At 40.3% G+C, this 22,759-nt stretch overlaps 2 protein-coding genes across 3 annotated transcripts; one reads left to right on the top strand and one right to left on the bottom strand.

Moving 5' to 3' along the window:
- Positions 1–97: 97 nt before the first annotated feature.
- edrf1 (erythroid differentiation regulatory factor 1) lies at positions 98–12,030 on the top strand. Of its 2 annotated transcripts, XM_059359911.1 has the most exons (26): positions 122–186; positions 415–545; positions 654–862; positions 1,702–1,768; positions 1,845–1,970; positions 2,094–2,218; positions 2,301–2,448; positions 3,053–3,154; positions 3,259–3,380; positions 3,693–3,804; positions 3,936–4,083; positions 4,169–4,280; positions 4,692–4,803; positions 6,617–6,871; positions 6,976–7,047; positions 7,151–7,298; positions 7,506–7,697; positions 8,139–8,339; positions 8,494–8,712; positions 9,229–9,455; positions 9,543–9,701; positions 9,890–10,039; positions 10,265–10,418; positions 10,539–10,654; positions 10,780–10,952; positions 11,126–12,030. In XM_059359911.1, exons 2-26 carry the CDS (start codon positions 447–449, stop codon positions 11,286–11,288), a joined length of 3,711 nt encoding a protein of 1,236 aa, XP_059215894.1. In that variant the 5' UTR covers positions 122–186; positions 415–446; the 3' UTR covers positions 11,289–12,030. The 2 variants fall into 2 exon arrangements, with proteins under 2 accessions (XP_059215895.1, XP_059215894.1); XM_059359912.1 differs by lacking the exons at positions 1,702–1,768; positions 1,845–1,970 and having other exon boundaries at positions 98–545; positions 654–749; positions 2,166–2,218.
- Positions 12,031–13,370: 1,340 nt separating this feature from the next.
- dhx32b (DEAH (Asp-Glu-Ala-His) box polypeptide 32b) lies at positions 13,371–21,672 on the bottom strand. Its single transcript, XM_059359637.1, has 11 exons — positions 21,345–21,672; positions 21,013–21,206; positions 20,104–20,479; positions 19,782–20,018; positions 19,080–19,173; positions 18,852–19,001; positions 17,360–17,551; positions 17,132–17,272; positions 16,063–16,253; positions 14,552–14,742; positions 13,371–14,026 (listed from the first exon to the last, which is right to left on the bottom strand). Exons 1-11 carry the CDS (start codon positions 21,624–21,626, stop codon positions 13,864–13,866), a joined length of 2,211 nt encoding a protein of 736 aa, XP_059215620.1. The 5' UTR covers positions 21,627–21,672; the 3' UTR covers positions 13,371–13,863.
- Between the last annotated feature and the right edge of the window lie 1,087 nt (positions 21,673–22,759).

Raw genomic sequence — 22,759 nt, 5'->3', positions numbered from 1 at the left:
AAATAAGATACGTTTTGGAGTTTTTGTTATCGTGAAACCGGAAGTTGTTCCGGCTGGCATTAACGTGCGCTCTGTGTCAACAACAGACTGGCTGGTGATGAGAGGAGAAGCAGCAGCAGGCTAATTTAACTAGTTAACTAAGGGGTGAAAAATATTAAGGTTAACCGAACAATAACAACAGATCATGTGAGTGCTGTCTAGCATTAATATAACAACTGTGTTATGTAACAACACTTTCTTTACAGCTTTATGAGTCCGCTTTGCTTTTCCGAGGAGCTAGCCTGTCAAGCTAGCAAACTAGAGACAACTTTATCGAGATAATTGACGTATCCCTCTCGTTATATGTATAATGTACGGCTTGTCACGAGTTGTCCAAGCCATGAATAGATTGTCTAAATGTTAAAACATTGCCAGTGTTTGCTGGGTTGAACGGTTGTGTGTCCAGTATGAGCGCATCAGCTGAGGACAGAGAGACAGGGATCCCTCTGGATAATAATGCTAAGGAAGAAAGTGGCCCTACCTGTACAGAAGAGAACAGCAAACATGTAAGTAACTAAACTAGAAAGGTTGACGTAGAGGGACAAGATTCTTAACTTCAACCTCAATCAGTGACTATTGGTCCTTACTTCAATATGATGTTTGTTTTCATGCAGGACTCTGCAGTATGCTCAGGCACCAGTGAAATCAAGAGCCGTGCTGTGGTTAAGTACTCTGCAGCCCCACCTCCTACCAGCTATGCCCTGCTGCAGGAGAAGACAGACCTGAAGCTGCCTCCTGCCAACTGGCTCAGAGAAAACCCCCAACTGGGCAGCGCTGGCACCACCGTATTAGGGTCCAGCAGCAAGAGCAAGCCTTTTTCCAGGTATAACTACATGAGAATTACAACTGATATTCACATGTAATTTGACCATTTGCGTTTGCTGGTCTCTGTAGAAAAGTTTAGGTTTTGCTCAATAAAAGCATTAAAGGAATGGTTCGGAATTTTGGACATAGGACCTCATTTCCAACTTAGCCGGTGTGATATAGGTCGGTGGAGACCGTTTTCAGCACATTTTATGCAGTCCTTATAGTTGCACAAGTCACTGTTGCTAAACTGGTGTTGAGCTAGCGCACGTCAATAGTAACATCCAGCCTGTCACTAAAAACAGCTTTACCTGCTCCGCAGAACACCCGAGACAAATGCATTATAACGTCGGACTATCGATGTACATGTCTGTGTTGATAGAATCATTTTAGAAATTAAACCAACCTTGCATTTTCAATGTTAAAACATTTTGAGGGACTAGTTTCTCAGCAGCAGCGGAATTTTACTTTGTGGGTTAGTAGTAGTGCGTCAAAACGAAACCAGAAGAGCCCTCCAGTCGTGACATCTGTGCTGAAAACGGTCTCCACCGACCTATATCACACCGGCTAAGTTGGAAATGAGGTCCTATGTCCAAAATTCCGAACCATTCCTTTAAGCTGTCCAAAGAACGGTCTCCTTAACCAGTAAGCCACGTTTTTTCCCAAACCAGGTAAGGGAATGATAAGAAATGTGTATATACTTATTTATATGAAGAGGGGAAACTAGACCTCTTGTTAGGCTGGTATTTTAGAATGTGACTGTAAATTATCACAATGACTAATGTTTACAATCTCAATCTAATTTATATCATAATTTGCAAACTCTGTTCTGATTAAGTTCCCTTTTTTCTGTTGTAGTTTTGGAATGGCTTATGAATTCATTGACTGCGTTGGGGATGATGTCGACGTGGTATCAGACTCCGAGGTTTGTGGAGCTTTTATATGGCTAACATTATTATCTTCACTTCTGCATCATTAACATGGTTTTCTGTCACATTTAGAACATCAAGAAGCTTTTGAAGATTCCCTACAGCAAGTCTCATGTCAGTATGGCCGTTCACCGTGTGGGGAGGACGTTGCTTTTGGATGAGCTGGACATTCAAGAGCTCTTCATGCAATCTTCTCAGGTACAGAAACAACTTATTCCACTTTTTTATGTCATGGATAGACCCCTTTAAATAATCCTTTATGCATGTGGTGTAAGTATGTAAGTATTCTCCCTTCTGTGTGTGTGTGTGTGTGTGTTGTAGACAGGAGATTGGACGTGGCTAAAAGAGTTTTACCAGCGGCTAATAGATCAGAAGTGGCAGAGAAAAAAGAAGAGTAAAGAGCACTGGTATCAGAAAGCAATCCTGTCAAAGTTCCTCTACTACAGGTGGGTACTTGAATTTAGGCTACACTTATTTTACAGTGCAGCTTTCCCAGTGTTGTCCAATAACAACTGCTGTTTCCTCCAGTATAAATGGTGATGGGGCTGCAGAGCCTGTACCAGACAACCTGAACGAAGGGGAGGAGGAGAATGAGGCAGAAGAGTTTAGTTCTTCATGGCCCACCACTTTCACCAGCACAGCGTCTGATACAGAAGAATCAGATGCTCCAAAGCAGGTACAGTACCTCACTTCACTCTGATACTGCAGATGTAAAAATGACAGGTTTATTATAAGGCTTAACTCCAAAATAGACTAGTATACCGAATTTATCACCAGGTACCACACTTGACTCAGCAGCAGCCCTCTGGAGGAACATAATGTCTTGTCATGTCACCCCAAAGAACACTTGTTTCTAGTAAACAAACACCACGTGACATTATCTCCTTTCAGGATGTAACAATCCTGATCAATATGCCAATTCAGTTATCAATGATCTTTAAGAAATGCCTTTATTTTGACATTCCCACTTTATATTAATTCTCTTTATCAAAACATTGTTTTTAATTTAAATGTCTAGAAGAGCTCAGTAAAAAATCTTATTTTTGTTGCTTTTGTGACATGATATAAAGCTAACTAATTATGTTAAATGGTATATATGATATTGTTTCATATTGATCGCAGGCCCCTGAATTGAACTAATTCAAAATGGTATCGTGGCAGACTTTGTAATGTGAGGAAATATCAGATTGCTGTCAAAAGAATCAATATAATATTGTCTTGTGATGAAACTTATGATTTACTCCCCTAATCTCCTTCATGTTGCTACCTTTAATGTGTAGGAAAGTGTTTCTATGGACAGCAAATTTGCTCTGGGCCAGGTGACGTCTGTACCCAAAGAGCAAAACCTCACTATGCTCTTCAACGAAGGGGAGAACAGTCAGGTAGAAAAACCTCTTAGTTTTCTTTAATGGTTATCTACTACAGCTGGTAGCTTAAGTGTCATGTCTGTCTTTCTGTATATGTTTTGATGTCACTTGTTTGACAGGGTTTAAGGAACGACTTTGTGCGAAACATCATGTGGACATTTGAGGATATCCACATGTTGGTCGGGTCAAACATGCCTATCTTTGGAGGTGGTCGCTATCCCGCCGTCAGTCTGAGACTCAGGTTGGAATTTTAAACTCCCATTAAGTATCTAAAATAATACTAATTTAGAGAGATATTATTAATGTAATTGTAGTATTTGTTACGGACATCTGTTGCCTTCTGTCAGGGCCTTATGTTAAATGTCTGTGTCAGCTAGATAATGCAAATTACACATAGTGGCTTCATTTTTAATTTAGTTTATCTGACCTCAGAAGGTGAACCACAAATGTAATTTTGGATGCTGCAACCTTGTCAGAATTACACACCAGTTCCACTACATTATTCTTGCTTAATGTAACACTTAACCTTTAGCTTTCTTACTGTGTTTTTCAGGGACAACAATAAACCAATAAACATCCTGACGGGTATTGATTACTGGCTCGACAATCTGATGTGTAACGTCCCAGAGCTTGTCATGTGCTTTCACGTCAATGGAATTGTTCAGGTAAATTACTGTTTGCTGAAGTATTCTTATGATCTGTTTGATTAGTGCCATAGTTGATGTTCACAGTAGAAAATTAGCTGTTTTTATAGAACTGATTTAAAGGTCCTCATAGTTTTTCCTTTTTCTTGCAGAAATATGAGATGATAAAAACAGAAGACATACCTCACCTGGAGAACTCAAATTTTTCCACAAGGGTGGTTAAAGACATCGCTCAAAATATCCTCTCCTTCCTCAAGTCCAACTGCACCAAAGAGGGTCACACCTACTGGCTGTTCAAAGGTGGGATATAGGTGAACATGAAGTCTAAAGTCTTTTCATTAATTAGGTACTTGATGATTTCTAATGTTTTTCGTTGAATCCACAGCTAGTGGGAGTGACATTGTTAAGCTTTATGATCTTACTACTCTGTGTGAGGAGGCAGAAGAAGAGAAATGTCAGAATCCCTTCACTCTACCTGTGGCTGTGTTACTATACAGGTAAGTTTCAGGAAAGGCTCAGGACAGGAGCGTCTTTGTACATCAGGATTCTTTTAAAATTCATTATAGCCATCTTTATTTTTTAAACTTACTTTTTGACCTACTACAACACTCTGGAATTTTGTTCACACACCACTAATGGAATCTAATTCTACATATACTATACTATTAATAATATTCTTGTAGCCTTATCTTAGCTGCAATGTGCAAAAATACCAGGTTTAAACACAAGGAATAGACATGCCAAAACACAATATTAACAACACAATTTTACAATAATAAGTCATAATGCAATTTTTAATAAGCCTTTTTTTTGTACCCATTCTTGTTTATATAAAATATTGTTTACAAGTAAATTAAGCCTAAAACATACAACTGTAATTAGTTATTTTCTGTTTTTTTTCTGTGCAGAGTTGCCAGCAACTTGATGCTGAAGGCGAGGCAAAACAGAAAGCACTATGGTACAATCAGAACTCTACTCTTAAACTGTGTCAAACTTCTGGATGAGGAGAGGCACCCACAGGTAGGTTAAGTCAAAGTTACAGTTAAATAGAAATGGGACACACTTAGAAAAATTGGTCATAATAAAAATATGTCCTATTTTTCTACATTTAAACGATGAGCAGACAGGTTGAATGATGGATAGGAAAAAGGTCACCTGAGGGGTGTTCCATCAACTGGCTTATTTTGATAAGTCTCGCTAATTTAAGTGAGAGATGCTTTCCATCAAAGTGGCTTATGTGACTCCCCGCTCAGTAACCATGGTAACTTACACCACTGAACTAGCCTGCTCTGGGGCAGGCTAACTGTCGAGCTTACTTTAGCTGTGTGTCAAATAATTCCCGATGGGCGGAAACAATATCAAAACAGCCAATGACAGTTCTGCCACGTTTCTGTTCATGCGTGTCACTTTTAATGTCTGTGCAGAAAGTTTAGACTTTTATGTTACAGTCTGGTTTAGACGTTTTTTCTCACAATGTGATGAGGCATGAATTTACACGCGTATTTAAATTAATCTGTTTTTTAATTCATGCAACTTTTGTTCTGGAGTGAATCCTTTATTTGAAAGCTAAACATGTATAATTTAAGAAAAGTGTGCAAAAGTTTTTTATTAGTCCTTTATTCATTTTGTTCTAGCTGTTAAGACAAAGAAAAACACTTTAATGCAGTCTAAACCACGACCTTCTGCTGTGGTAAAATGTATACTTACATCATTCTTTTGTTACTTTATCTCCAATTTAATTATTACATTTTTAGCTTTTTGTCTCTATATCGAGTTTTTGGTTTTCAGTTCCCATTCAAAGAGTGTCAAAGAGTAGCTGATTATGTAGTTGCCAATTATAATTTAATTTCTCATCATTGCTTGCTGCAGTAGTTGTTCCAGCTTTGTCCTGCAGCAAGGTGCATGGTTATACACAATCTGTAGAATGAAGATACAGCCCGAATATTATTACGTTTTCGCTTGCAGCCAAGTTCTTTTTTTGCTGTTCAGATTTCTCCTGTTGAGATGTAGAATAATTAATATAGGGCAGGGTTACTTCGCCCAGTTTGCAGTAAATTAATTTTAGTTGTGAGTGCTCTGAACTTAGCCTACACCTACCTGATAATATAACTAGTCTTATTGTATTTAGTGATCTAATTGTTAATTTATTAACAACAACAAATAACACAATAAATAGGATTGAATTACTTGTGCATTTTATCATTCTGCAGTTGTTTTGGCATGCCATCTCCCTGGCTCTGTCAATGGCATTAGTAGTGTCTGTTAGTGTGACCATCACTTTATATTCTTCATAAAGCTCCGACAGCATCGTTTGCTTGGCCGCGGAGGAAAAATCAGAGCTGTTTTTCACCTCTTTTTGTGACCGTCACTTGATATTCTTCATAAAGCTCCATCAGCGCTGCTTTTCGCCACTTTTCGCCACTTTTCGCGACATCTTATTGGCTGTTCCCGGCTGTTCCATGATTGATTAATACGGGCTGCTTCTATACTCCGCGCTCGCGCACAATGCCGGCTTGTATACTCTGGGTTGAGTTAGCGTTGACTAGACGCGCTGAGCGGCGTTAGTGGAACGGCTTTAGCCTGAAGTGAAAGTTGGTGTTAATTCTAACCAGGCTTTTTCAATGATTCCACGGTTTGTTTAGCCACTTTGATGGAACACCCCTCTGGAGAATAATTTGTTGTCATTCGTCCCGATTAGATAAGTGTAATATTTTTATAACTAGTTGAGACAGCTGGAAAATAAAAAGTGAAACCACTTGACTATATCTGAAATAGTTCAGATTTAATTGAACTTGACTCCGGTCTTGATCTCTTCCATCTCCTGTCTCTTCAGATCATTGCCTCCGCCCACTACATGCTGTCAGAGCTGTTCCAGCTCGACGAGCCTCCAGAGGAAGATGAAGGGGAGTCGCTCCGGGCCGGCGGCTCAGAGGACAGCTACAGCGACGAAGAGGAGGAAGAGCTGACGGAGGACAGTGATGAAAATGGCTCCTACAGCCCACAGGATGATAGTAAAGCTGTGGCTGTGATCCGCTCTGTTGGGGAGCTGTCCGTCCCGGAGAAATACAAATCCACTTACCAGATCAGAGTGAGTTGCTAAATGCTTTTCCTGAGGAGACGGTGTCGAAGGCACAGGTACATATATTGTATGTTAACACCAAAGCATAATCTCAAATGTTTTGTTCCCTGCAGCCAAGCGGAGCTTTCCCAGTTTCTCATGACAAGGAGGAGAGATGCAGACACGTCCTGAGCTACGTGCTTAAGGCGAGTCTCTGTATGAAATTCAGGTTTATGTTTGCGTACAATCACTGCTAATGATGTCATGTGTCACCTGCTGTGCTAATAATCTCTGAAATACACGACACAGGGGCTGAAAGCAGTGGATGGCACCATCAAGAAGGAAAGTGATCTCCCAGCTGCTGACCCTAACACACCCATTCCTCTCAAATATGAGGACAGAAATGCAGTTGGAGCCTGCGCTGCTGAGCAAGGCATCTCCCTGCTTCTTGAAAGAGGTCAGTCTACAAACCTTATTTCAAAGATGTAATACCACATAATCAAGCAGGAATTAGGACAGCCTTATGGCATACACCACGAGTCAGATCTGTTTAGTTTCGCTTACCAAGTACACACAGTGTTGCTAAATGACTACCAGGACATTCTTCATCTCTCATCCCTGCATGTGTCTTTCTCGTGCTCTTCCAACATGCGTGTGTCACCAGCGACGCCCTTGCAATCGGACCAGAAGCACCCAACTCGCTCAGGGATGATCCCCGGCTCGTGGCAGCACCGCATGAAGCTGCAGCTCTTCCTCAAAGCCTCCAAGGCGTACTACGTCCTGTCTGACGCAGCCACTAACTTAGTGAAGTATGGGCGAGCCCTGCGCTACATCAAGCTATCTCTGCAGTGTTACGGTAAGTTTATTTCACTAGGAAATGTTGTTATGATAGTTACTGCTTTGCAATATTTGATGTTTTGTTTTTCTTTATACTTCTGTTACTGATGTTTTTGCTTTATTGTTGTAAAAATGTGTAGTTTTAAGTTTAAAGCTGTTGTTTTTTATGACAAATGTATACAAATGCATACAAATGCAAGTTTTTTTTTATGTTCATTAACACAGTCAAAATAGTTTTAAAATGTAAAATGAAAGAGCCAAAAATGTCCCCAGTGAAGCACAAAGGTTTAAATTCTATTATAAATCACTTAAGACCACTTATTTATCTAATATAATCTAATATAATTTTTGAAATCTGGATAAAGATTACAAAATGTTTCTTCAATATTTAATGGAGCAATAGACCAACTCAACATTTCCTTGTCTTTCCCTTTCTTCCTTCTTCTATTGTTTCCACCAGATGCCTATTGTTCAGTGAGCGGTACACTGCACCCGCAGGTGCTGCAGTTTCACAGCCAGAGCCTGTCTCTGTGTGGGGACATCCAGCTGATGTTGGCCCAGAATGCCAACAACAGGGCAGCTTACCTGGAGGAGTACAGCTACCAGACCAAAGAGGACCAGGAGATCTTACACAGCCTGCAGAGAGAGAGCAGCTGCCAGGGTCAGTCAAGAAAAAGACACAATCATACAAATCCTTCAGCACATAGGGACTGGCTTTCGTGTCTGGTCTTTTGACATTTGGGGTATTTGCAAACACTTATTCTGTTCAGTTAATGATCATCCCATTTGTCAATGCTTTGCTGTCTACTCACCAGCCTTCAACATGGCAACAGACCTGGCCACGGACCCAGAGTATCAGCTGTTTGTCAGTAGTAAGTGTTATGAGGCAGCGTATGAGCTGTTCGTCTCCGAGGCTTTGAAAGATCACGCCTCAGATCAGCTGGCTCAGGTGCTTAAAAGGCTGGGAAACATCCGGAACGAGATGGGAGTCTTCTACATGAACCAAGCTGCAGCCATGCAGACTGAGAAAGAAGGTCAGTTGGATTACTGGGCAACAGATTGAAAAATATTTAGCAGAGAGTGGGTCATTATTGCCAAATAAATCACCTTAAAGGTATTCATTTTGCAATAATCACCGGCTTGCTGTACATTATCCTACTTATTGCATGGGTACTTACTAAAGAAATTAATTATTTGACAGAAACTTTTCATTTAAAACATGGTTTTATTGCTATAAAGAATTACTGCCTCCACTTCAGACAATACTCTATTATTGAAATCAGTGGTCCGCCATAAATTGCCTCAATTGACCAATCATAATCAAGTTTTCAACAGAGCTTTGTCATTATTGTACAGAAAATAGCAAGTTATTCCTGTATTTATTCATGTAATTTCAAGATTTCCTAAACATTCATCAAGTACTGTTTACATTTAGGGAAAACAATACAAATATATATATTATATATATATACAAAAACATCACATAAAATGTATTTCTCCACTGGCTGTGTTGCTGCATCTAACTGGCCTCCTTCCCTCTCCCCTTCTAGTGAAGAAGGCTGTGTCTGTAGTAGAGCAGGAGTTGTGGAAAAAGAGTTTTGCCTTCTTTGAGAAAGGCATGAAGGACTTTGCAGCCATCGGGGACAGCACCAACACAGCCCTGCTGCTGTGTAACACTGGCAGGCTGATGAGAATCTGCGCTCAGGCCCACTGTGCCATGTCTGCCGACCAGAGCAGAGGGGAGTTCTCACCTGAAGAGGCTCTCTACTACAACAAGGTGCCATGTCAAACCCTTGAAACAATCTCACTCGCCTTCCCTAGCATTCTCTTAATCAATACTCATTTAATCTATTTTTTACTCCAGGCCATAGACTATTACCTGCGTGCTATGAAGTCACTGGCTAGCCGAGAGAACCACCCAGCAGTTTGGGACAGTGTAAACTGGGAGCTGTCCACTACCTACTTCACCCTGGCTACACTTCTGCAGGACTACGCCCCGCTGTCCAGGAAGGCTCAGGAGCAGGTGGGTTGGTTTCACAAATATTCTAAGTATAGTTAAATGTACACACAGATGCCAGAGTGAGTCTGCAGTTGGCTTTCACCTGTTTGCGAGCACCACCTTCATTGAACTGGGGGGAGGAGGGACCAACTTTGAATGTTGCGCTAACAAATGCAGTAGACGAATCTTATCCCTTGTGTCTGTTTTCTCAGATTGAGCGGGAGGTGACTGAGGCGATGATGAAGTCTTTGAAGTACTGCGACCTGCAGACGGAGTCGGCTCGTCAGCCACTCTACCAGTACAGAGCTGCAACCATCCACCACCGCCTGGCCTCCATGTACCACAGCTGCTTCCGCAACCAGGTGGGAAACCATGTAAAATGATACAATAATATCAGATAAAATAATATACATTTTTAATGTCTGTTTGTTTTTTGTGTAAATAATTGTTTTAACTTACCCTTTTCCTGTAAATAACTACACCCTGACTAGAATAGAATCACTGGATGGGATGTGTGTGTTGCATGCTTATAGCAATAGAATACACACTGAAGGATGTGTGTGTTTTTGGCTCTAATTGTGTGACAGGTGGGGGATGAACACTTGAGGAAGCAGCATCGCAGCCTGGCAGAGCTTCACTACAGCAAGGCTGTCTGTTTGTTCCTCAGCCTAAAAGATGCACCTTGTGAGCTGCTCCGCACGCTCCTGGAGAGGGTGGCGTTTGCTGAATTTACCATGGCAGGTGAGGAACTGTTGTCAGCAGTGTTTGGGCTTCTCAAGAGAACATTACATTACATATACAATAACATTTCCATCCACCACCTCTCAGAGTATTCTTCAGTTTCTTATTTTGTTTCCGCAGGTCAGAGCAGCAGCGTGGCGAAGCTGAAGAGCCTGACTGGAGCTGTTGAGATCATGACAGAAACTCGCTTTGCTTTCCAGCTGATTCATAAAGAGCTGCTGGAGGAGCAGATAGAGGTGCGTTTCAGAGGAGCAGATAGGAATGCTCTCTCATGCTTATGCATCTTTGCAAAGCTTTGTTCAGTTGACCTTTTCTCAGTCACACTGTAACCAACATCTTCCCATTTTACTTTGTGTTGTAGTTGAGTGAACAAGATCCTGCTGAGTCAGCAGAGTCTCCAGATGTGACTGCTGGTCCCACCTCAGGACTGAACCTCCAGGAAGTGATGAAGTTAATCGGCGTGTTTGAGCCGAGTTTCTCCTTTCTGCTGCTGCAGCTGATCAAACTGATGACAACGATGAAACGGAAACCAGGGTGAGAGAGTTTAAAATCCTAAAGGTTCAGCTATTTATGAATCTAATATCCTAAAACCCTTGTCACTTTCACTTTGGAGAAGTTGCTCTGATGTCTTTTCTTAAAACTGTTTTAAAAATACTATATATATTGATGCACAATGCACACGACAAACTTGTTTGCATTTATTACAGCAACAAGGATGAGGAGCTGTTAAAGACCTTGAAGAACGTGTACTCCAAGCTGCTGCGAGCTGATAAAAACGCACCTCTCCTCCACCGCGTCGAGCTACACATAGAGCTCCTGCAGCTGCTGACCCCGCAAACAGGAAGTGACGACACACGTTCACATTCATGATATTGACATAAACCATAGCAAGGAAAACACTCAAGACCTTAACTCTGAACCCAGCCCTGCTCAAGGGGATACTCAACCGTCTTCTCCAAAATGCTGTGTCGGAAAACGATGATTGACAGACATCATTAACAGGCACATGCTCAGGCAACACCGTCTTACTCTGAATTACAGTTTCAAAGCTAATTTCACCTCCTGCGCCTTTAAAATGAATTCATCTTTTTCTAACATTTGCATCACAGGTTTTGCATTGTACATTTTTGTGAAAAGAGTTGTAAATTCCTAAGATATTATTTAATTTTCCTATTGCTTAAGCAGTTATGGGTTCCATGTGAAGCTTCTGTGCGTAGGATTTGTTTCTGATTGTACCAAACATCACCTGGATCGCCTCATTTTTCTACAAACAAAAACATACAGGATAAGACTTCAAAGATGGTATAATCACGTATAACTTCTATGCACAGCACATGCTCACAACAAAGATGATTCATCTGAATATATAATTGGTGTTTTTGATATTCAATAATACCAATAATGCTGTGAATAAAAAAGATTGAAGTGTGACTTACGGCTGACAAGTTGAAATAAGATCAAAAGTGTTATTTGCTTTCCAAAACATCGGTGTGCAATAGTTTGGCAACATTCAATGCAAACTAGTGTGAGGCTAGTGTGTCCACATGCCTGTATGTAGACATTTATATCAGCATGGTTTGCTGTGACATAAAATAAAGTTTTTTTTAAATTTTGTGAGTCGTATTTTTGTAGATGTTTGAACAGACAGAAAAGCTCTTTTTTCATAACTAATGAAGTCCTGTTGATCTCTCACTGTGGAAATTATTCAGCTTTAAATAATCATGATCAAAACAGAATCAAATTTAATATGAAGAGCTGGTATGAAATAAAAGTGTCACTATATATAGAGAGGTTGGTGTGAGTATAAATTAATCATGTAAACTTTAAATGTCAAAAACTTAATTTAGATGTCATCATAAAGGCCTCTAAAGGCTGGAAATCTTTGGTTTAAGTACCCCGAAGGTGCTTATATTTTCCTATTATTATTATTATTATTTATCCTGGCATTTAAACATCAACTAAACAAACTCAAACCATTAACCAGTGCGCAGCTGGTTTGCCTTGAAAAGAGTTTTCAAAAGATTGAAAGTAGGTCAGGCGATGCTGTACCTTGTGACTTGTGCCATTGGCTGCTGCTGCACAGCCCCGCCCGGGTCACAGAGGAGGGGACATGATGCTTTCATTGGAGTGTCAGTGAACTGGGTCACCCCACTGTTACTGAACTGTATCCACACCAGATGGAGCTGCAGGTGGGCCCAAACTGTCCCTGCACCTCATTAATCAGGCTGGGCCCTCAGTGCCGTGGGTGACTGACTGTTGGACAGTGACCGAAGGTAACATGTGAAAAGGAGCCATTAAAAATGTCAGCGGGGACTGTGAACCTCAGTTATGGACCTTGTAGAGGAAAATTGGAAATTTTGAAATATATGCAAATTATCCTTAATTTTGTAACCAACGTTTTTTACATATACACAGGTACATCTCAATAAATTAGAATATCATGGAAAATTCAAAAGTCAAATACCCCAACCAAGTATTGAGTCCATATAGATGGACATACTTTTCAGAGGCCAACATTTCCATATTAAACATTCATTTTAAAATTGGTCATTTGTAATATTAACATTTTTTTGAGACACTAAATTTTAGGTCTTCATTAACTGTAAGCCATTATCATATTAATTAGAAGAAATTAAATAAATTAAGACGTGAAATGTTTCATTCTGTGTGTAATGGATCTATATAATGTATTACTTCCTCTTTTTGAATTGAATTACTGTCATAAATAAAATGTTCTGTGATATTCTTATTCATTGAGATGCACTTGTAACAGGACATTAATATTGGAGTAAACAAATATTTGCTATGTGAATATTTCTTGGAGTATTTAATTGGGCACTGAACGGTAAGTATTTTATTTAGTTTTTATTTCATATATTAGTGCACTTTTATAGAACAATTGAAATATAAACAGAAAATACAGAAACCCTGAAAGGCAAGTGTGAAAAAAAATCTAGTGATTATTTTTCTAAGTCTCATGTATATTGTTTTCTCTCCTGTTTAAGGTTTTGCCACAATAATATTTCTTCATAATTTTTTTCCTCTTTTATCTGAAATGTTTGTTTATTGTTATACTCATTTTGGCCAAAGGCCATTGTGTTTAGAGTACGTGGGAACACTTTAAGCTCTATTTTCAAAAATAGAAAAAAAACTTACTTGAAAAATTAAGGATCTTTTTCTAGCAAACAATGTTTTTTCACCTTTTCTTTGGTCACACAGGAGAGAAAACAACTTGAATCAGATTTTTAAATGGCTCTTTTTCCTCTTACCTCTCAGGGCTTCTGTGAGAACATGATATTGTGACAACAATGACGAATGAGGGGCACAAATTAAGTAACTGATTCATAAAAAAGAAACAAAATGATATGATGAATTACACAACTATCCAAATGTACTTCTGTGCAATATAGTGCAATAGGTCCTACTGGGAACGTGGGTTAGTCAGTCACTGTATGACACAGCGGTCAGACGTCTGTTCCTGGGGTTCCTCTCGGGAGGCTGGAGGTTTCTCCTCTTGGTACTGATGGTTCAAAATGTTTTGGAGGATGTCTTTGCTCTCACTAGGCGGAAGATTGTAGAAAAAATACTGTGGGGCCATCTGAATGAACCTAGTAAGAGAGGAGAGGACAATGTTGTATTGAATATCACTTAACTATAATTGTTTTTGTCAGAGAGAGGACTTACATATGCCTACAATATCTGCTCCTCGCATTATTTGAACTGCAATGAACAGATTGACACATTTCAAGATGTGGAACCTAAGAGAGCATGACAAAGGCTGCAGAGCTTTCTCCTCCTCCATTAAGCTGCAGTGCCACATTCCCAGGGATCTGTGCTACCCATAATCCCCTCTCCAACCAGCTGATACTTGAGAACAGGATTAGGAAACCTCCCTTCACAACCAGCATGACTAGTCTCTGCTGAACTGAGGCTTTACATCTGGACCAAAAGGGAAAGGGAATGTGTCCGTCTGATTACTCTTAAGCTTCTTTAAATGTGAAGATATGACGGGTCTGCTGGGTTCTTTTAAAGCAACAGGAGACTGTGGTCTAGTTTAGCAGACTATATATGGTCAGCTATGTGATTAAAAAACAAGTGCACAGTTTAACATTCTTAACAAGGATGTGACTTACTCCTCTGGTGTCATGTGGGTTACTGTGCGGAGGCAGTTGTCCTCGGAGAAGGAGTGCTCGTGGAAGAGCACCCACTCAGGCAGGCCCAGCTTGGGGCTCTTGGGTCCGTAGGCAGACAGAGGATGGATCTGTGCCACATGCTTATGGGTCAGGATGAAGTAGTTCCCGGATCCATCCACATCCCGCGCCACCTGAGGGAAATCACAGCTAGATACAGTCAGATGGATTTCCACAAAGGGAGTGGAGGCGCTATAATGATATATATAAAAAGTCTAGTGTGAAAAATGCCTAGAAAAATGAATGCTGTTTTTTGGTGGTATTAACATTTCTATTTCTGAAAGCATTCCTTTTTTACAGCATTTCATTTCATACCTGCCAAAAATTTTCTGCACAGTATATATATATATATATATATATATATATATATAGAGAGAGAGAGAGAGAGAGAGAGAGAGGGAGAGAGAGAGAGAGTTGGAGTTTGCATGTTCTCCCCGTGTCAGCGTGGGTTCTCACCAGGTACTCCGGCTTCCTCCCACAGTCCAAAACATGCACTTAGGTTTAATTGGTGACTTTAAATTGCCCGTAGGTGTGAATGAGAGTGTGATTGTCTGTATCTATGTTTCTGCCCTGTGATAGTCTGGTGACCTGTCCAGGGTGTACCCTGCCTCTCATCCAATGTCAGCTCTGATAGGCTCCAGTGACCCGTGACCCGAATGCGGATAATCGGTTAATGGTAATGAATGAATGAATGAATGTATAATAATATTACACTGATTTTGATTTAAATATACAAGCTTAAACAAACCAGATCACAATTAAAGGCTAAATTATCTGAGAATGTTTTTGCTGTTGAAATATTTGAAATAGCTAAAACAGTAAAACACTTAAAGCTGTGGTTGAAATACTCAAAATAAGTTAAAATGTCAATTTAAATGTAAATGCTAATTGAAGTTGAAGTCAAAGTGGTGAAAGGAGATGAAGATTCAGTCCCAGTACAATCACTGAAAGGACATTAAGTTTTGAGTAGAGGTGATACATTAAGCTGGAAGATTCAGGTGAAGTGGAAATCAAAAAAAGATGGAGCCAGCTTAAGTGTAACATGTTTGTTGTTGTAATAATATTTTTTTGTCACAACATGTTGTGTTTAGAGTTCATGGAGAAATGAAAAGTCACCTGGTAGAAAATATGAATGCTTTCAGTCCTGATAAGAACATGGGGTAGTGGTGCACTTCACCCTCTTGTGGCCCAAATTAGTATTACAACAACAAACAGAAAAAATATCCTGATATTGTTTCCACCTGCCAAAACTTTCTTACCAGCAGCTGGTTGTCTCAGTTGAATTTTAAGTTCTGTAAGTAGTTTAAATGTCAGTTGAAGAATAAACATCAGTTCAGTTTAGTGTATTCCATCACTTAAGGCTCCAGGTGTTTTATGTAACCTGAAATGTTTTTAGCTATTGATGCTGATCTAGTAGTTCTATTATGTTTTTGTTTCAAGTTTTGTTTTCTGACCTGCATGAAGAAACCTGCCAGCAGGGCTCTCTTAATATTGAGGGTGTTGCTTCGGGAACCAAAGGCAGGCAACGAGATGGGCAGCTCGATCCTCCTCAGAGTGTCTGTGAGCTCAGTACGAAGAGCGTCGGCCATCAGCAGAGCGCCACGGTTCAGATAGAAATCCTGACACCACTTGTCCACATTACAGTCTAACAAGAAGAGGAAAGAGCCGAGGAGAGAATTATAGGAACGCACAATCAGTGATGAAGTCATAGAGATGAAACAATCAATACAACTTCATGTGAAAAAAAAATAATGCTACAGCTTTTTCCCTCTACTGTCCACTATCCCTTAAAGGCAAATATCTCCCCCTAAGAAATAGAAACTTGTTGCTCTGAAGAATTTAATTTTATAATTATTTGTCATGAATGTATATTTCTTTCAATTATTAATTTTGTATATTTTTTCGAAAATTGCAAGTGTCATTTTTCATGAAAAATTACTAATAGTTAAAAAAAACACATAAAAATATAAACTAACATACAATCCTTGGTCTTCCCCTGTTTCCCTTTTAACATCTATTTTATGAATAATAATATCATTGTGCCATCTCTAAATAATGAAACTGTTATTCATAACACATACGAGATGATGTCTGGCAACATGTAACATGTATTTTTCACTTCTCTGTATTGACTTGAATACTTTAATTGATTCTAAAAATAGTTGGCAATTATTTTTCTGTTAATGAACTACTCCATTAGTCGACTAATCACTGCAGCTCTGCTTGCAATATCCTGTGAAAATCCATCTTTAGGCTTTAACTAATGTGTCTGCACCAACTGTGGTTCAGACCAAATCAGTGTTTAAGTGTGTGTGACGACACAGAGAGGCAACGTATTAGCTTGTCATATGGTGATAAAGTGATGGTTCATCCAATCAGCTGCTAAGTATTTTTGAAACTGTCTCCCCTTTACAAACAGTTTCTAATGACACCTTCTCAGAAACCATCTGGCAAGTCTACATAGCACGTGAGTGTGTGTGCAAGTCTCCGGTGTGCGTGTGTGTTAATGCTCTCTAAACTCACATGGATCCTGCTGGCACTGTTTAAAGGCCTTGTAGACATTGATAAGAGTGAAGTGGTCTCCCTCCGGGTGCTGAAACTTCATGTGGCACTGGGTCGCCTCTGGCTTCAGGTCCGCAGAGGGAGCCGTGAAGCAAGTTGGTGCTAAATGATCCACAAGGGAAATGTGATGTTTACAACTCACTGCTTACTATAACAGATATTTGTTCAAATGGCAGGAAGACACGTTACCTGTTAGCATGGCGGCGATGGTGACCACCTCATTGACACAGTCAAACTCACAGGAGGCGAGCAGAGTTTTGGCCAATTGAGGCTCCAAAGGGAACTCAGACATGATGATGCCCATCTCAGACAGGTTACCATCATTATCCAAAGCTGCAAGGTAATCTAGGTCCTCCAAAGCCTGCATTAGGCCTCCAGGATCTGGGATGGAAAGGTTTTTAGATTATTAGGGCTATACTGATCTTTTTTTTCTTCCTTTTTTTACATTTGAAGCTTTGATCATATTGAAAAATTGTTTTTGAAAGACTAAACACCAGCAAATATGGATTGAAGCAGAATATTTTGTTAGATAAAAACTATTTAGGAAATTTTAACATCTTTTTTTCATAAATTTAGAATCTTGGACTACATAATAAAAGCATTAGAAATGTTGGATCACATGAGTTGGAAATAATCATATAGCACCACTGGAGTCTACAAGTAGTGTATTACTAATAATATTAGTGTAGCCTAACCTTGACCTGCAACTGTGCAGAAATACTGAGTTTAATCAAACTGAATACATGCCAGAAAAAAATAATAAAAGAAGAAGCACAGAATTCAAAATGTTAGTTTAGAATTCAAATGTCAATGTTATGAATGAAGCTTTCAAAGCTTTGAACTATAGATTATACTATAATTAACAAAAGTAAACCTTGGTTAAACTACACAAGAATCAGAACATGTATTTTTGGCTGTCTAGTATTTAAAGAAGGAGATTATTAATTACTTACAAATACACTTTAACTAAAACTGTAATGGATTATTATTCATTCTTCATGCGGTCAAATTTGTAATCCAAAGTGGTGACCCACTGGGACAATCCCTCTACAGTATACTGGCACCCTAGTGGGCACGCTCAGAGCAAAAAGGCACCAGAAGATTAGGATTTTATAATCCTCACCAACATCTGCCATGCATCACTATGCAAAATGAAAAGCATGTCATGGTACAAATGAGATTTTCTTTTCTGTCTCTGCAACAAACATGTTTTTCCAAACAAAAAGACATGGACACAGAGATAGAGACAGAGCGAGAAGAATGAATTTAATCCACCTCTCTATTATCATCCACACTCCCACAGACCAACACAATGTTTATGCTCTAATCAACTAATGGGAGGCTCAGTGTGTGTGTGTGTGTGTGTGTGTGTGTGTGTGTGTGTGTGTGTGTGTGTGTGTTTGTTGGTGGGGGTGAATAAATCCGGGGGAACAAAAGCACATGGAAGCAGGTCAGCTCTAAAAGGATGCTCGCAGAACAGGAGCTGTCAGTTCAGCTGAGACACGGCTCACTGCCTTCTAATAAAAAAAGTTCCTCTGTGTTGGAACAAAAAAGGGAACAGACTGACTGAACACGAAATTCATGTCATTATCACTGAGGATGATGTGAAATCTAGTGGAACAGCAGGGGCTCAGTCAATACAAACGGCCATAAATATATTCTCTACTTGTGTAAATCTCACCCGGCCTGTCGATGAAGTCACAGTGGCCCAGTCCAGCGATCTCCATCCTCTTCAGGAAGAGCACAGTGGACGTGATGTCCGACTCCACAATATGTGGGCGTGTCTCTATGGGAAGCTGTCTGTCCTCCGGGTACAGACAAAAACACTTGCCTGCAGGATAGAAGGGATTGTTTTTCGACGGGACAGCAGCCAGAGATTCAAATCAAAAATAAAAGTTTTGTTTCTCACCTGTTGGACCTGCCAGCTGTTTGCGACTCTTGGCTTGCCCTGTGCTGATTGGCTGAATGATGACTGAGTTTGTTCTGATCCTGGGGTTGTAAACCTGCAACAACAAGTCAGTCTGTTCACCTTGATTATATACAGTATTACACATTTACTCAAGCACTTAATACTTGAACTGCACTACATTTCATGAGCACCTTTTCCGAAACTACATTTATGTGACAGCTATATGACTTAATTTAATCATGACACCTGAATATTTAATATTTCTTTTCTGCATAACCAGTACTTTAAGTAAAGTATCACCACTGATAATATACATATAATGACATTTATTGAAACATTTATAAGTGCCTGAACCTTGATTTTATTGCTGTATATTTAAGTGTTATGGCATAAATGATAAATAATAAAAAAAATAAAAATATAAATTGTCAGATTTGAGAATTACACACTACAGTTTTGACTCATTAAATTGAGTGTTTCTGGGTTCTGCATTATCTCCAAAACGTATTGCTTTTTAATGTAATGAAAATAACCAGATGCGGTTCAAACAGTTGTATAATTTCAGTTTAAAAACAAATAGGTGAACAAAACATGGTGAATTGTTTTATACACCATTATTGTAGATCCTCGGGGGACACTAAAATGTACACACCTACTTCTGGTTTATATGTTATAGAACCCTGGAACAAAGGACTCACGTACATATCTTTTCTCAAGCCCGGCATCAATGACAAAGCTTATTGAGCTGACAGCCCAGAAAAAGTCCTCGTTTGGGCTGGATGTGAGGAATACTCTGCGGGTCCGGCCCGCCTCCTCCTCCCCCAGGATTGGTAGATTCCCAGGCTGGCCAGGGTGCACAGCAACGGGCAGGAGTTCACCCAGATCAGGAGGTAAGCTGTGTCCCTCATGACTCAGGATGTCATGGGCCAGATTTATCTCCTAGTGGAAAGTAAACAAAGAAGAAAGTCAGGGGAATAGAGATATTTTCAGGCTGCTGATTCCATTGTGCAGGGCTGCTTTTTACCTGCTTCGTCACCAGAAACACAACCACATCTCCTTCTTGCTCAGAGTGGTGGATCTCCAGCACCAGACGGAGAGCAGAGCAGAAATAGCTGTCACCTGTGCTGCTGTGCACCACCTCCCCTGCACCCGGGCTCTCCAGGTGAATCAGAGGCGCCGCTGATCCTGTGAAATGGGCCAGCTGCTTAGGGCCGGGTTCAACAGCTGTCAGGAGGACCACGCGAAGCTCCCGTCTCTGCAGGGCGATGTCCTTCAGCAGGCCCTGGAGTACATCGGTGGCTACGGTCCTCTGGTGGGCCTGGTCCACCACTACCACACCGTAACGCTCCAGCAGAGGGTCTGACATCATCTCTCTCAGGAGCATGTCATCTGTGCAGTACCTGTGGTGGGTGATGAATGATTAGCATCAGGAAGGAACAACACTGTATTCAAATTCATAATAGCCTGAAATAAATCCTGAGCTTTCTTTAATTGTAAGCCTCTAGGCTGAAAGAGAGGAACCTCAGAATGGCATTTTAATGAAAGGCACTTTGTCTACACTTCAGCTTTGCCCCTATTAGTGTAATTTACTCTGATAATTAGTGTGAGGAGTGGATCCTTTCGTTCTTGCCGGCTGCCTGTTTATCTGATCTTTTCCCCCTCAATGTGCCGAGCTTCTTTGTTCCCCAGCTGACTTATGAGAGACCAACATGAGGGAGTGTGACATATGGGCAGACAGGGAGCCGGGGCAGCTGCGGAGGAGCCCCTGAAAAGAGCCCGCTCCAGCCTTTTGTTCACATCTCTCTTGTGAATAAGAAAAGGCGAAGTGATTTAACGGTGCGTGTCATGACTGTGCAACCCGCCAAGAGCAGAGAAAGACTCTGCTAGAGAAACTCTGGATACATCTGCGTTTGAGAGTGCTGCTTTTTCATACCTGAGGACTGTGTCGTTAGTGGAACATGTTTCCAAAGGGATGCTGTACCCGACTTCATGACCAATGTTGACATCCATCTCATCAGCGACCCTTAAAGCCAGATCTACTGCCTGCTGAGTGTGAATCTGGGTACAAACCACCATGCCATGCTGGAACTGGACTGACAGGCAGAACTCAGCACACCACTGGGGAATCTGTTTCAAAATAAGAGTAAGATAAGTTGATAGTAAGAGTTTAAATATTAGCTTTCAACAAAGCTGTTGCATGAATGAAATGTGCAATATTTCCCACGGTAGTGCAATATTAAGTGTCAAATGCCTCATGGTACTTACTTGAGAACTTCTCCCAGTTTTGGCCGAGCCGCTGACAATGACAAACCGTCCTTTGGCCAAAGTGTCCATGAATTCACATTTTGCTTTCCACACTGGCAGCTCTTTCCTTTCTCTCAGTAATTTGTAAAACCTGGAGGAATAAGGCAGTCCATCAAACTGATTAAGTTCCAAAATGTCATCATATTCTTTGTCTCCTGGACTCAAAGCTTCTGTATCTGAACAACAGGGTGATTTCTCCTCAAAACAGTCCTCCCCAGTGAAACTGGTCACGTCCTGCGCCATCACATGCAAGCTCCCAGTCTGTCCGGTTAAGACTTCATTTACAGATCCAAAGGAAATGAAGTTTGGAGATCTCCAGCTCTCAGTAAACTGTTGGACGGCACACAGACCGCCTCTGCAAGTGAAGCCAAATGAAAGGCTCAGTAGGCGGCCAGCCCAGTGTTGTCATGTGGCCACTAATCCCATAGAAGTGCGGTCATCAACAGATGACACACACACACACACACACACACACACACACACACACTGGTGTTAGAACAGATAGATGGGCAGAGGCTCAGAGGGGTCTGATGTTTACACAATGAGAACTGGCTCACACGCAAAGGCCACAAGCTGTAGCAGCATAAAATAAAATGCAATCATTTATTAACTGTGGCTTAATTCAGTAATTAAGATTTTATTTTAGAAATTAATTATCCCAGTGGTTGACCCACTGAGATAATTTATTTCTACATCCAAAAAATACCAGTCGTGCCAGAAAATGAATTACATCTATGAAAAAACAAAAGAATAAATTACTTTAGTAACACAGTATTAAAGCAGTATTGTGGATGCATGGGTGCAAAGGAGAATTTATAACGCTATACATCTGAAATTCACTCATTCCATGAGTATCTTGTGGTAGAAAATCAATAATTTACCTCTGTGCCTCGGGCTAACTGACAGGTGATAAAGTTCAATATTTTGGGAAAAATGCTTCTTCCCTTTCTTATTTACAGACTGTAAGATAACTAAAGGCTAAAGGGCCGCAAGAGGTCGTGGTTTACACTGGCTTTAGAACAGCTAAGAGGCAGATTAAAGTACCTTTTTCTCCACAACCTAACGTTCACAAAAGCACACTTTAAAGCTATCCACAAAAACTGTCCTCTATAAATCGTATTATAATACACTACTTTCCCTGGGAAATAAATAAGAAAAAATAAGAATGATTGATTTATGTCCTGTTTTGGTCACTTTTTTAAATAATCTGTTAAACATTGATCTGGATTATTTTCCTTTGGTTCTATCATCACTCTAGAGGACAGTTTAAAGGTCAGGGGTTTTCCTATTTTTGTATTCTTTCCCAGTAATGGTCTAAGTTAACAAGTGTTTGGGGGGAGCTGGTCTTTAATCAGGACTCAAGGGCAACTTCCCCC

Source organism: Centropristis striata, chromosome 20, assembly GCF_030273125.1.
Source record: "Centropristis striata isolate RG_2023a ecotype Rhode Island chromosome 20, C.striata_1.0, whole genome shotgun sequence".
NCBI lineage: Eukaryota > Metazoa > Chordata > Actinopteri > Perciformes > Serranidae > Centropristis > Centropristis striata.
This window is presented reverse-complemented; position numbering and strand designations above follow the sequence as displayed.

Excerpts from the sequence above, each read along its gene's own strand:
- dhx32b (XM_059359637.1), bottom strand. The coding sequence starts at position 21,626 with ATGGCGCAGGACGTGACCAGTTTCACTGGGGAGGACTGTTTTGAGGAG. Across the intron at positions 20,019-20,103 it reads TGTTTCTGGTGACGAAGCAG|GAGATAAATCTGGCCCATGA; the intron begins GTAAAAAGCAGC and ends ACTTTCCACTAG. Across the intron at positions 16,254-17,131 it reads ACAGTGCCAGCAGGATCCAT|ACTGTAATGTGGACAAGTGG; the intron begins GTGAGTTTAGAG and ends TCTTCTTGTTAG.
- edrf1 (XM_059359911.1), top strand. The coding sequence starts at position 447 with ATGAGCGCATCAGCTGAGGACAGAGAGACAGGGATCCCTCTGGATAAT. Across the intron at positions 4,084-4,168 it reads CACCTACTGGCTGTTCAAAG|CTAGTGGGAGTGACATTGTT; the intron begins GTGGGATATAGG and ends TTGAATCCACAG. Across the intron at positions 6,872-6,975 it reads AATCCACTTACCAGATCAGA|CCAAGCGGAGCTTTCCCAGT; the intron begins GTGAGTTGCTAA and ends TGTTCCCTGCAG.